The following is a 13,582-nucleotide window of genomic DNA, read 5'->3' as shown; positions in this document are numbered from 1 at the left end:
ACTCACTGGATTTCTTTTCCTATTTGCATTTCTAATTTTGCTTAATTCAAGCAAATACATGAATTAGATTGAACTTCCAAGCATGTAAGAAATAACCTCAGAAGGGGAACCCAAAAACTGTCTAGACCAGGAAGGGAAGGGACCCTGAAACATACAGATGTTTGAGGAAAGGAGGAGCAGTGTGTGACTACCCACATGGAGCAGAGACCAGGCAGGGAAAGGCAGCTCCAGAGCTGGGGACAGTGCTGCTCACCTGCTCTGCATCTCCTGGAGGGAAGCTCAGCAATCTGGTCCCACCGGTCCTCCTCGAAATCATAGCACTCCACGCTGCGGATGGCTTTGGGCGCCTGGCCACCAACCACAATCATGACCTCCAGAAAGACAAGTGGACGTTAGCTGGATATCCCCAGCATCTGGATTAATGGGTAAACAGTGCCTGGCTTTTCCATAGGCTTATGGCCAGGGTCTCTGGGTCATCTGCTAGTTTACAGAGCTACCTGCATGGAGACACTGCCCCTAGTCACCAAAAGATCAGAATATTCAAGAAAAGTCTTCCCACAGAAATACAATCTAAGGTCCATGTTTCCCAGATGGCCACTCAGGGTGATGTTGCGGGTAAATGAAGCCACTTAAGGCATCTTCTGCAATCTCAAGTACCCTCAAGGACTTGGGGGGGAGATAAATTTTATATCAAATAGACTTGAATATAGTTTGAAAAAAGTGAAGAATTTTGATACATTTTTAAAGATAAAATTACTGTTCAAAAGTATTTCTAAATGCCTGGACTACAGGGGCTCTTATTTACTTCAGTACAGGAAAAAAACTGTGAAGCAGTGCTTTGCGGTGGTTATCACAAAATTAATTTAACTGATGATGCTCTGAAAAATAGTGCTAACAGCTCTATGCCCACAAGCAAGGTAGCAGTACCACTGTCAAGCACCATGTGAAGTGTATTATCATTTGCTTGTCACCACAACCCCATGAGGTAGATATTATCATTCACATTAACAGATGAGAAAAGCAAAGCTCAGAAAACACATGTACATGGCTCAAAGCCCCCCAGCTAAGAGTGACCACACAAACTGAAACCCAAGACCACCAGACACAAAGGTAATGCTGGCCCTGCACCCCTCTTGCTCTGAACATAGGGTCCACAGTCCTTGCAAACACAGCTCACTGCCTCCCTGCCAAAATGCAGGTCACATTTCATTAGTGAGTCATGAAATCAATTTAATGGACAGCAACCACTATACTTTTAATAAAATGGTATGCAGAAAAAATCATAGTAAAGGTCTTATTTCATGAAACATTTGTTTTGATTATACACACTTAAATGTGTCTTCTGGATAACAATTTATATGTGTTTCTTACTGCAGGGAACTGTCGAGAAAAAAAAAGGAAATCCATTGCTTTGGCTACATTGATACTGCAGTACTTAATTGTCATATCCCCATTGTGACTTTTGTTATACACTATTAAAATATAAAAATTAAAATACCAAAGTTTACATGTTTTAATAAACTTCTGCAAATTAACCCTGTCCCCATAATGACATCCCTGGGACTCACTAGCATTCCAATATACTTTTTTAAAATTTTTTTGGTACTGGGGATCAGACTTGGGACCTTGCGCTTGTGAGGCAGGAGGCGGAACCACTGAGCTAAATCCTCACCACCATCCAATATACTTTCTTGAGTGGAGAGAAAGTTGTAGAAGTTGCAGCCAGCCAACACAAGCCACAGGATTTGACTGTTACCTGCAGCCTGTCTTATTTACCCAGCAGTTCTCAGACTTCCACATGCATCAGAATCACCCAAGGGCTATAAAAAAACCAATTTCTGTTCCCCACCCAGAGTTTATGATTCAACGTGTTTACAGTGAGGCCAAGATTTCACATTTCTGACAAGTTTCCAAGGGCTGCTGCTGCTCTGTTCTAGGATACTTTGCAGACCACCTTTTAAACCCATGGCCTATAGGGATTTCCTGGTGATATGCCATTAACAATTTTCCCATTATGAATGATCATAGCCCTTATTTCCCCACAATGTAGTTTTGGAGAGAGGAATGATCACCAAAACCCATGCAATCACACAACAACACAACCCTCAGGTAGACATTATCCCCTATACAGGAGGCAGAACCATAGCTGACCACCATTGTTCAAGACAAACCATTGATGCCCCAAGACTCCAGAGTCAGATTCACCCACTCCCCATGTGGGTGGTCACTGATCATCAGAGTCCACAGTATCTGTGACCAAATGTGGGTCACAAAACATTCAAAGCTCAGAAATCAGTCTTCACTTCTAAAGGGTTCCAAAGAAACACAGGATACGGGCCAGGCTGGAGCTGCTGCTGCTTCCAGAAATAAACATTCTGCATTTGTCTTCCCTGCATGCCTCAGCTCACAGTGTCCCTGCTCTGTGTCAAGAGAAGCTTTTTTCAAAGAAAAGTTGGATTCTACATTATTTCCCATCAGTGATTCTTTGTGTAGGTAGTAACCCTGAGCACCAAGGGGATGTTAATGAACATAATCTATTGGTGAAATTCATGCAATGCCCAACTTACTCCTCCAGGGAAGAAAGATTTGCCCTGTGTTCATAAACATACCTAGGACTTACACTGTCCTGGTTTTAAGCCAGTAAAGCTATACTGAAGGCAAGACATTGCAAACGTTTTCTTTGAAATCTGATTTTTGGAGCCAAGAGGGAATAAAACCAGGTTTTAGCTTTCTTTCTGCAAGGACTTCAGGTACCTCACATCTCTGCACACACTGTTCCTTCTACTTTAGATGTCTTCCCCTTTCTGATCCCTGTGCTTTAACACTTGCTTCTCTTTCAGGTATTGGTTCACCTGTCACTTCTGAGAAGCTTTCTCTGATATCTGTGTCTGATATGGAGACCTCACCTGCTCTGTGTGCTCCACACTGTGCTATGACCATCTGGTGACTTGTCGGTTTTCTCACCTAGTCAGTGAGCCCTACCAGGGCAGAAAATTTTCCTGCCTCAGTCACCAAGATAATCCTATGTCCTTATGTTGCCAGGTAAAATTAAGGACTCAAATGTTTATTTGGAAAAAAGAATGTGAGAATAAAGAGCAAATAGTACATGCAAGGAGTTAAATGGAAAAAAAATACATGGTTAAATTGAAAAAACCCTGCAATGTCACTTTCCTCAGTTAAGAAATGTTGGAATACCAGATTATAATTTTGGCAACATTAAGGAAAACAAACAACAGAAAATTTTAAAAAACAAGATCTTTCTCCATCTTCTGATTCAATTACCAGGAAAAAAAAAAAAAAAAGCTTTGTTTACTCCTTGTGCAAGCTATCAAACTTCTATAAATTAAAAAAAAAAATAAAGCTTCCAGGGAACCTAACCATGTCCCAGAAACTGTCTTCTGCTAGGGGTGGGGAACACACATTCATAGTGGAAAAAATCCACCACTTGCCTCTGAGAATTTTCATAGTAACAGAGAAACATTATTACAAAAAATGGAAAATTATTATGTTAAAACCTGAATTTTAAGACAGAAATAATACAGGACAAGGTTTTCAAAATAAACATGCATTTGAGATCATAAAACCATTGGTGAGAAATTACTTTCAACATTCAAATGTGGAACAATAATCTGAGAAGGAAATTATAAGGTTTTTGTGGGGATAGACCAAGAGTTTTGAAAGTTAGCTCAAGGGAGCAAGAAGGAACAAGTATACATTCTGCTTCTCTCACAGCCATAAGAAACTCAATATTTATTGCAATTCTTATAAGAAGCCACCATACAAGGAGCACTGCACCCACCATTGTATTCATCATGCAGAGTAAAAAGAATAAATTTCCTATCTTGAATACTACAGAGAAGTTGTTTCCATAGATACTTGATCTTAACAACTAATTAGGCAAATAAGAGTATTCCCAAAGTCTACATGTATTATATCTCTGAAATTACATCATTCTAGCTACTTAAAAAAATCACAGGATGTTAGAGCAAGAAGAGACCTGAACCTTTCTCTCCTATAAGCCCTCATTTTACATTACACAGGCCAGGTAGTTCAACAGGCATATCGCTTTCTTTCCCCAACACTCCTAAACTCCAATTTACTTAAGATTTATTACATCTTTAATAGAAATTATGAAATCAAGTCAGCTTATTAAATAATCACTATTTTTTTGCTAAAGAGACAGAGTCTCAAAACTCGTGGGTTCAAACAATCTTCCTCCCTCAGCCTCCTGAGTAGCTGGACCTACAAGTCCATGCCACCATGCCTTTTTTTTAATGTTTACCCTTCCAGGTAATCTTGGTTAAGAAATATTGGCCACATAGGAATCACAGTAAACTAAAAAGCTGGTTGTAGGCTAACAATGTTAGACAGTATAATCTATCACTCCAAGGACGTAGCATACGTGGGAGTCTTGCAGGACACCTTATAGTTCTGATCTTGGGACTCAACTGTCACAGTATTGAAGGCTGCAAAAGTTCTGGGGACTGGAGATTTCTGGTTGACAAAGGACAGGTGAGCAAACTCCACTGTGGCAGGCAATTTTCACTTTGGAAAGTCAAATAGCCATTACTTTAGGTAGGTTATTGAGACCACAGAAAGACTTCTTGATTTTTTAGAAAAGAAATTTCCAACATAACAAGTTTTAAATACATTTATAATGCTCTTTCACATAGATCAATCTAATTCCACTACTGTAACTGTGCTGTTGAAGGTATGTTGCTTCCTCCTCACTGCAATGATACCACCCTGTGTCCAAGAGCTGTGAGGTGCCAGAAACTTGACAGGGAAAGAGGAAGCTGGTGACCACAACAGAGCTTTCTAGCTGACATATGAGTCGAGACCCTAATCCAGCCCCAGGGCCACGTTAGTCATTGGAATCTCCAGTGACAGGAACACTGGGTTCTGCACACTTTCTTCATGGGGAAAGAGTAGAGTGTGTCCAAACTTTCTTCCATGACCAGTGAGCTGGGCAGAAGGCAGGCCCAGCCAGTCGGTCCCTCGGGCCAGGGCAGGAAGTGAGAGTCTCTCTTACCCTGGTGCGTGGGGCCGCAGGGCTAACACCAAAAATTCATCCAAAGGAGCGAGTCGAGGTCGAGCCAGAAGACTTGTCCAAGCAGGTTTTTGAGCAACAGGTGCTCCTGGCAAGTATTAACAGAGAAGGTGCAGAAACAACTGGGGTCTGAGAACCAAGAAATATGAGGGCAAAGCTCCACAAGAGAATGGAGGAGTAGAAAAATTGGCTTGGGAGTCAGACACATCTGAGCTCAAATATCAGCCCAGTCACTACTTAGCTCTGTGACCACAGGCAAGATATTTAACTTTGCTAAGCCTCATTTTCATCACCTGTAATAGCAAGATAATAGGCTTTTTCTCAAAGAGTGTCAAGAGGCTTAAATGATATAAAACATTTATCATGGTGCTTGGTAAACAGTAAACACTAAATGTTAGCTTCTATTGTTTGAAACAGTTGCAAAAAAACAAACAAAATAGACTCTTGATGAGCAGAAGAGAATAGAAACTTGTGAATGGGAAGATGAATACCATTGATTCTAGGGATGAAACAGAGCTTCTTTGGGCCCCCAGAGTGTTTGCCAGCATGTGCCAGTATGAAGCTGTGCCCACTGAGGGACCGTCCCAGATGAGAGATCATCCTACCCACCTGCCAGCAGTCTCTGCTTCTGAACCATCTACTGAAAACAAGACAGCCCAGTTCAGGAGCAAACTGCCCTCTTTTAGTCCAAACGGATTTTTGGTGTCATTTTAAAAGAACTGAATAGATCTGATAACTGAAATGGAATGACAATGAAAAATGCCAGGTCCAGTACATTTCCAAAGGGTTCATTTGCATCTTCCTGGAACCTCTCTTCTCTGCTATCATCTCTGGAACAGGGCAACGTAGGAGGGTTTTGAGTGGCTAGAGGCAGCCTCTGGTTGTCCATGGCAACCCAGTTATCAGGGAAGTGCTGGGCGGTAAATGTGTGGGAGCCAAGATGATGCTATTAGCTGTTCCAGCTTGAAAGTGTCAGTATGATCTGTGTAATACAGCTCAGAAAAAATACCCCTATTACCCTGTGCAGCTATCTCAAGAAGACTCTCATTTCTTTCAGGGGAGGGACTTGGCTGCTAAACAGATCCACTGCTGAGAATTGCTCTGGAGAGTGCAAATCTCCACTTCATTTCCACAGTCTGCTCAGTCAGAAAACCCATATGGACTGAATTCATGAAAGCCCAAACCAACCTGCCCTTGGCATTCTTTGTGCCTGTTACTCCATCTACCCCAGCTACCTGCTAAGTACTCCTCTTCCTCTATTTATTTGGTTGTTGAAAAAGTTCCATCTTACCTTCTCAGAGAGCTTTCTTAAAATTAAAAGCTCCCACAGGGTAGGAGTCAGGTTTCTTTCCACACAGCAACCCGCTGAAAGGACTTTGTGGTGCTTGGAAGCAAGATCATAGAACAGTTGTAAGGCCAGGTTTGAAGCCAGTCATGCTAGGCTTAAATCAGCTCAGCCATTTACTAGCCTTCTTTAAAGACAGGTCACAAGTCGTTTGATCCTCCTACACTCACACATGCAACTTAACTCCCCTCCCTTTGAGGGTGGGCCAGCCTTAGTTTATTTGGTTCTAGCAAATAAAATATGGCAAAAGTGATGGGCATTGCTTCTGAGGTGAGGTTATAAAAAGGCTGAAGCATATGTCTTGGATATGCTCTCTCATTTTCTCACACTAGAGTCGCTCACTCTGGAGGAAGCCAACTATCATGTCACAAGGACACTCAAGCAGCTTATGGACAGGTCCATGCAGCAAGAAACTGCTGGCAGCCACATGAGCAAGCTTAGAACTGAGTCCTCTGAAATAAGCCTTTAGATGACTGCAATCCTGACCAATAGCTTGACTTTATGAGAAACCCAGACCCAGAACAACCCAGCTAAGCCACCTCAGATGCCTGCTCACAGACACTCTGAGATAATCAATGTTTGTTGTGCTGAACCACCAAGGGTAGGGCAATTTGTAATGTAAAAAGAGATAACAAATACATCATGAGTAGGTGAGATAATATAAGCTAAAATCCAATTTCCCTATCTATAAAAGGGGGATAATTAATTATATTTATGAAAATCCTATCAGATAATAAATATAAATCACTTAGTCCAGTATTTGGCACATGATACATGCTCAGTACCTGAGATCGTGCGTTAGCATCATTGTGGGGGTCAGTGCTGTGCAGGGCTTAAACCCGAGGCAGATGTGGGTGCAGGTCTTTCCACTGATACCTAACAGCTGTAAAACCCTAGACAAGTCACTCAGTCTCACTCAATCTCACCAAGTCTCGGTTTTCTCCAACATTAAGGCTTCCAGACTCATTAGGAAGATAATATAAGACAAAATGTATTTAGTGCTTAGCCTAAAACACAAACAAAGACACTGCTCAGTAAATGGTATTTAAACGGTACTACCATATCATCACTGATGCTTTTGGTGAAAAGGACGATAACCCAGGAAGAAACAACATGCAAAGTACACATTACTCTAAGAAGCCAGCAGTGGGAGCCAGTTTTCTCCTGTGGTAATGTGAACCCCTTTCTGGATGCACTCTCACACATGATTTGCACTTGACCTTAAAGACTCAGCTCTTGCCTAAGCTACATCAGAAAGATTTTCCTTATCCCTCTTCATGCCCCTGTTGTGCCTTGCCCATTCCCCCATCATGGTACTTAAGTGCTCCACTAAAATTGTCTTTTCACATCTATCTTCCCTCCCCCCAGTCTGGGAGTCCCTTGGAATAAGGAACCAGCTTACATGAGCTTTTGCGGCTCCAGCATCTATCCTAGTGCCTGGAAATTAGTGACTTTTATGCAAGTATGTTGGATGAGTGAATCAATATATTAATGAATTAAAGCATTCACAATAGTTTATGGCTCTTTCACAATAGTTTATAGCTGAGTTCTGGGGAGGAGTATTGTTTGTTTGTTTAATCTAAGAGCCTCACAATTCTTCTAATCCCTCAAGAATCACAATTGAACTCATTGCTAGATGACTTTATGCGCTGAGCCAAAATATGCTACAGTCAACCTAAATTAGTGATAAAAGAAGGATGTAAAGTAGGACGTAACTCCTCATTACATCTATGCAAAAAAAAAAATATGTATGGATACTAAAAGCATCGTGGAAAAAATGAGGCCTAATATAAATAGCTAGTACTACATCTCCATAAAGTTACTTCTTTAAAAATATATCATTTTCATTCATGAAAATGTTTACTATTGCCCACCCTGTGCCAGGATCTGGGCTGTGTGCCAAGGACACAGATGAGTAATGCCTGCTGTCGTGGAGCCCAGTTTGGGGAAGGAGGAAACACTCTAGGAGAGAGCCCTAAATATCTGCCCAAAGTATCAGCCTGAGGTAAGCCGCAGCCTCCTGGAACTACGGTCCCTATTGCTCAGAAACCAATGAAGTCATCACCAACCTGACTTTTCTTTCTCCATTGAGTGACCCCTCTCATCAACCATATTTCTACACATGAGCAATTAAGTACTAAATTTGGAATTTAAAAAGAAAACATTTACAATTGTATCCAAAGCAACATAATACCTATGAATAAATCTGACAAAGGACATGCAAGACCTATATGTGGACAGCTGGGAAACAAAACTGAGAAAAATTAAAGATGACCTAAATAAATGGAAATATATTCTGTGTTCATGGATCAAAAGATTTAATGCTAAGATAGCAGCTCCCCAATTGATCTAGAGATTGAATACAACACTAATCAAAATCCTCACAATGTCTTTGTAGAAATAAAAAAGCTAACTGAAATTTAAAGGACCTAGAATAGTAAAACAACTATGAAGAACAAAACTGGAGAACTCACACTATTTCAAGACTTACTATCAGACAGTAATCCAGGCAACATGGTATGATATAAAGATAAACAGATATATGGAATAGAATAGACTCTAGAAATATACCAAACATATATACTTATAACAAAAATGGCAAGGTAATTCCAAGAGAGAAAGAAGAATTTTTCCTATAAATGGTACGGAACAATTGTATGTTCACCTACAAAATAAATGAAACTTGATCTTTACCTCATATATCATATTTTTTTAATTCTCAAAGTGGATTATAGGCCTAAATGTAAAACCTAAGACTTTCAAAAGAGAGTATAAGAGAAAATCTTTGTGACTTTAGGTTGGGCCAAGATTTTTTTTTTTAGATGAAATAATATAAACCAAGGCAGAACAAAATTTAAAACTTCTGTTCTTCTAAGCACATATAGCCATTTGGGGAAGAGTATGGAAGCTCCTTTAAAAAAATTAAAAATAAGGCTACCATATGATCCAGCAGTCCCACTACTGGGTTTAAGACCAAAGAACCTGAAATCAGTGTATCATAAAGATCCTGTTCCTTATGTCCACTGCAGCATTATTCACAATAGCTAATACACAGAATCAGCCTGTGCCCATCAATGGATAATGAGATAAAGAAAATGTATATAGAGAGAGTGGAGTAGTATCAGCCTTTATAAAGAAGGACATCTTGTCATCTGCAACATGGTTAAACCATGAGGACATAATGCTAAGTGAAATAAGGCAGTCACAGAAAGACAAATACTACATGATCTCACTTAACATGCAGAACCTAAAAAAATTAAACTTACAGATGCAGAAAGTACTATGATGGTTACCAGGGGCTGAGGAGAAGGGAAGAGGTCTGTGGAGATGTTCATCAAGGATACAAAATTTCAGTTTGATAGAAGTGAAAAGTTCAAGAGCTCTATTTTATAACATGATGACTACAGTTAACAACATATTTATTGTTGAAAATCATTTTAAAAAGTAAATTTTAAATATTCTCACTGCACCAAAACAAGTAAATGAAGTAATACATTTTTAGTTCAATTTAGCCATTTCACAATATATTTTTTTCAAATCATCTTCTCATACATGATATATATAGATAGATACAATTTTTATTCTCAATTTTAAAAATGCCTTAAAAACCAAAATAAAAACTCTGCTGTTCCAAAGATATTGCAAAGAAAATAAAAAGAGAAGGCACAGTTTGGGAGAAAATATTATAAACAAGTTCAGAGGCAAACTGCAAACTAAGAAAAAAGTACTTGAGATACACAGATACAAAGACCTGACCGCTTTAATGTAAAAATATCATCAAAAACTATTAATAAAAACTATACAATCCAATATAAAAATGGTCAAAAGTCACAGATAATTCTTTCAAAAAGAAATACAAATGCCAACAATCATATGAAACTAAGATTAATCTCACAATTAAAGAAACGCAAACTAAAACAAGATGTCATTTTATAAAGAGTATTTGACACAGAAATATTTATAATACAAAAAGTGGAAATAACTGCAAAATACATCAATGAGGACAATTAAGTACATAATGGTATAGAAATACACTTAAATACAGTACTACCATGTACCCTTTACAATTTAAATGCTGATTTCAACAATACTGATAATATTAAAAGCAGTCTGAAGCATATCATTGGGTGGAGGAGAAAATATTTCAATATGTATAGCAAGATCTCACTTATCTAAAAGTGTACATCTTTACTTATTTGTAAAAAAGTATATGGCAATATATTTCTCTGAAAGAAAACTCACCAAAATGGAAAAGAAATTGTCCCTGGAAGGGGTTTCAAGTGACTTTTACTTTATTTCTAAATTGCAGTGTCCTTTTAAAAATCTACAGTGAGCACATATTTCTAGAATTAGTGAAAGATAAGTTATTTTAATTTTGAAAAATATGAATACATATTAATGCAATGTTTCAACAAAACAAAAAGCCTGTCAGGATGCAGCAAGCTGAGTGGCCAGCCACCCTGCCCTCTGAGGCCTCCTACCTCTAACCACACTAGGCAACATGATGAAAACAGCTAAGCACACACTCTCAGGCTCTTGAAGGTGCAGCCAGATGCAGGTGCATGGTGTGGATTCAGAGAACAGGTTCACTTCAAACCCTGCTTGTATCACCACATTAGCAGTGCTGACCTCTGGGTCAGTCATTTGACTTCTTTGAACCTCAGCTTCCTCCTCTGTAGATTTAGGGTAATAACTCCTCTACTTTTCAGGGTTGTGGAGGAGTTTGAGTAACATATGCATGGGATACCCTCAACTAAACACTTGGCACATAATAATCACTTAATAAAAATCGGCTGCTGTTACTAATACCCGGGACATTTGTGACATTTATTCACATCACAACCACTATCCTCCAGGGTCATGGAGTAGAGTGGAAAGAAGAAACTGCAATCCTCAGAAGGGCACAACAGCTAGTCTCCAACAACATGCTTTTCTATCCTGTGAAAAATTCTTGGAAGTGGCAGGCAAGGAGATTGGCAGCCAGCTGGAGGGAGAAGGAGGATAAAACAAGGGCCAAAATACAGTAATTTCCTAGTTCTGTCAACTGTGCCCTCAATGAGCCAACACAGCTCACCTCTCTCCTCCTGCATTCTTTCCTTGGTTCATGGGAACCTTCCTCACAGACATCAGAATGGTAGGGTTTTCGAAAGATTTACCTGGATGCCAGGACTGAAAGGACTCTAGAGATCCTGAGTGCTGCCTCCCTCACTGTGCAGGTGAGGGTCAGGCAGGTGAGGGGTCCTCCTGAGAACCAAGCAGTCAGCACCCAGCTCAGACTCACCATCACAGGGTCCCCTCCTATGCTAATTTCCCTTCCCCTCACTGCTCTCCACAAGTTCTTATTTCCTCCACTGCATCACTCTGCTCGCTACCTGTCGGACTCTTCGAGGCCCCTTCACCCCTCTGGTAGCCCCAACCGTCCTTTGTGTTGCTCCCTATGGTAAGGGAAGGAACCAGACTATAATGTTCCTGACTATAATGTTTCTGGCTCAAAGGGTGACCTAGAACTAGGATGATCATGGTCATCAGTCACCAAGTGAAGACAGTCCTCTGCTTTCAACAGAAATAGCATAAACCACAGTGTGAAATGAGAAGGCAGGAGCGGGAAGAGCTTTGGGTTCTTCTCTACCTCCCTGGTGACTCTGGAGGTTACCTGAAAACTCCAAGGAAAGAAAGCCCCAGAAGAAAGAGGTACTAGCAGATTAGAAAGGAATGAGCAGACTCTGTCTCTGGCATTGTAGATGCAACCAAGATGCAGGGCAGCCATGGGGAGGAGAGAGAGGCAATGGAAGGCCCTGTCCCTTCCCAGGACACCGTCTCCACTGTGGCAGGGACTGGCCTGGGGCTTACCTTGGGCAGGCTCACTGGAGTCCTGGGCTTGGTCCTGGGGTTCTTAATTAAGAGCCTCTGATCCAGAGGGAGCAGATGGTATTTCATGGCCTCAATGAGGAAGTCCTTACAGGTGTTGTTATTCTTTATCAAAGCTTCTTCTTCCACTGTCTAGAGGTAACAACCCACAGGTGACCCAGGAGCAGCACTCAGCCATACTTCCCAAGCTGTGTCTCTCAGCCTGGTCATCCCTGCATCCTCATCCCCTCCCACATCACACTATCTCAGACCCAGAGAAAGGTCCGCAGCATTGCAATGCGGTGCTCACCTTCTGTATACCAAGGGCATTAGGGTTAAGTGATCAAGCTCTGGCATCAGACAGAGGCTCAAATCCCAGAACAACCACTGAACATCTCAGGTGCTTAGTTTCCTTACTTTTAAAATGGGCACATTAAAAATATCTACAACCTCACTAGTTTTGTTCGTTTTTGAGGCTCAAATGAGTTTGTATAAAACAAAACACAAGCAGTTGTCCTGACAGGTGCTCAGCTTCAATTTGGGGCATGAAGTTTTGGAAATGGATATGGTGACAGTTGTACAACATTATGAATGCAACTAATGCCACTGAATCATAAACTTAAAATGGTCAAAATCCCATTTATGTGATAAATATTTCATCACAATATAGTATGCTATATATTTAGTTTTTGGCTTTTTTGAGACAGGGTCTCGCTATGTAGTTCAGGCTGGCCTCAAACTCACAGTGATCCTCCTGCCTCAGCCCCCTGAGTGCTGGGATTACAGACATGCATCACCATGCCCGATCTGCTATATATTTAGAGTAGCATTTGAAAATGTTTACTGTAAGCCTGACAAACATTAGCTATTGTGAAGCCCAGAAGTCAGTGCTAGGTGCAGGCTCTCCAGAGTTTTCTCTTCCTCCCCTCCTCCAGTACGTGACCAGCCAACCCCAGTAGGTAATACTTGCTTGAAGTTTCAAGGTCAAATGAATGTTAATGAAACATCCTATCCCAGAGGTATTCACCCTGTAGGGCCTGAGAAAAGCACTTTTTAAGAAAGGGATTCCCACATAACAGTGCTCATGCCATTGCTGCTGACTCTCTTTTCCAGATCCAAACACTACTTTCCCACAATAATCCAGGAGCTATTTCCCTAATGTCTTCATGAAATTTCAGTTGTGGACCCCCAAGGGAAGCTGTAAACAAGTCTTCAAGGCCTCTTTAGCTTTCTCTGGTCCCCTAGCTGCCCCTCTCCCTGTAGAAGTGGGACTGTGCTGGAGGACAAACACCCACCCAGTCCATGGTCAGTGCCCTCCAGGACAGCAGGAGGTCTGATAG

At 40.8% G+C, this 13,582-nt stretch overlaps 1 protein-coding gene across 3 annotated transcripts in view; it reads right to left on the bottom strand.

Moving 5' to 3' along the window:
* The window catches only part of Klhl3 (kelch like family member 3), a 116,061-nt gene that overhangs the window by 24,636 nt on the left and 77,843 nt on the right, over positions 1 to 13,582 (bottom strand). For all 3 annotated transcript variants that reach the window (XM_004836194.3, XM_004836195.4, XM_013077954.3), the window contains 2 exons: positions 12,246 to 12,395; positions 254 to 371 (listed from right to left, as the gene is read on the bottom strand). In XM_004836194.3, coding sequence (XP_004836251.1) covers positions 254 to 371; positions 12,246 to 12,395 — 268 coding nt within the window. The remainder of the gene's footprint in view (positions 1 to 253; positions 372 to 12,245; positions 12,396 to 13,582) is intronic.

This window comes from Heterocephalus glaber, unplaced genomic scaffold (genome assembly GCF_053883595.1).
Source record: "Heterocephalus glaber isolate CG9 unplaced genomic scaffold, H.glaber_assembly_v1.0 deba00001606, whole genome shotgun sequence".
NCBI classification, from domain to species: domain Eukaryota; kingdom Metazoa; phylum Chordata; class Mammalia; order Rodentia; family Bathyergidae; genus Heterocephalus; species Heterocephalus glaber.
Note: the sequence above shows the minus strand (reverse complement) of the source record. Positions and strands in the feature narration are given on the sequence as shown.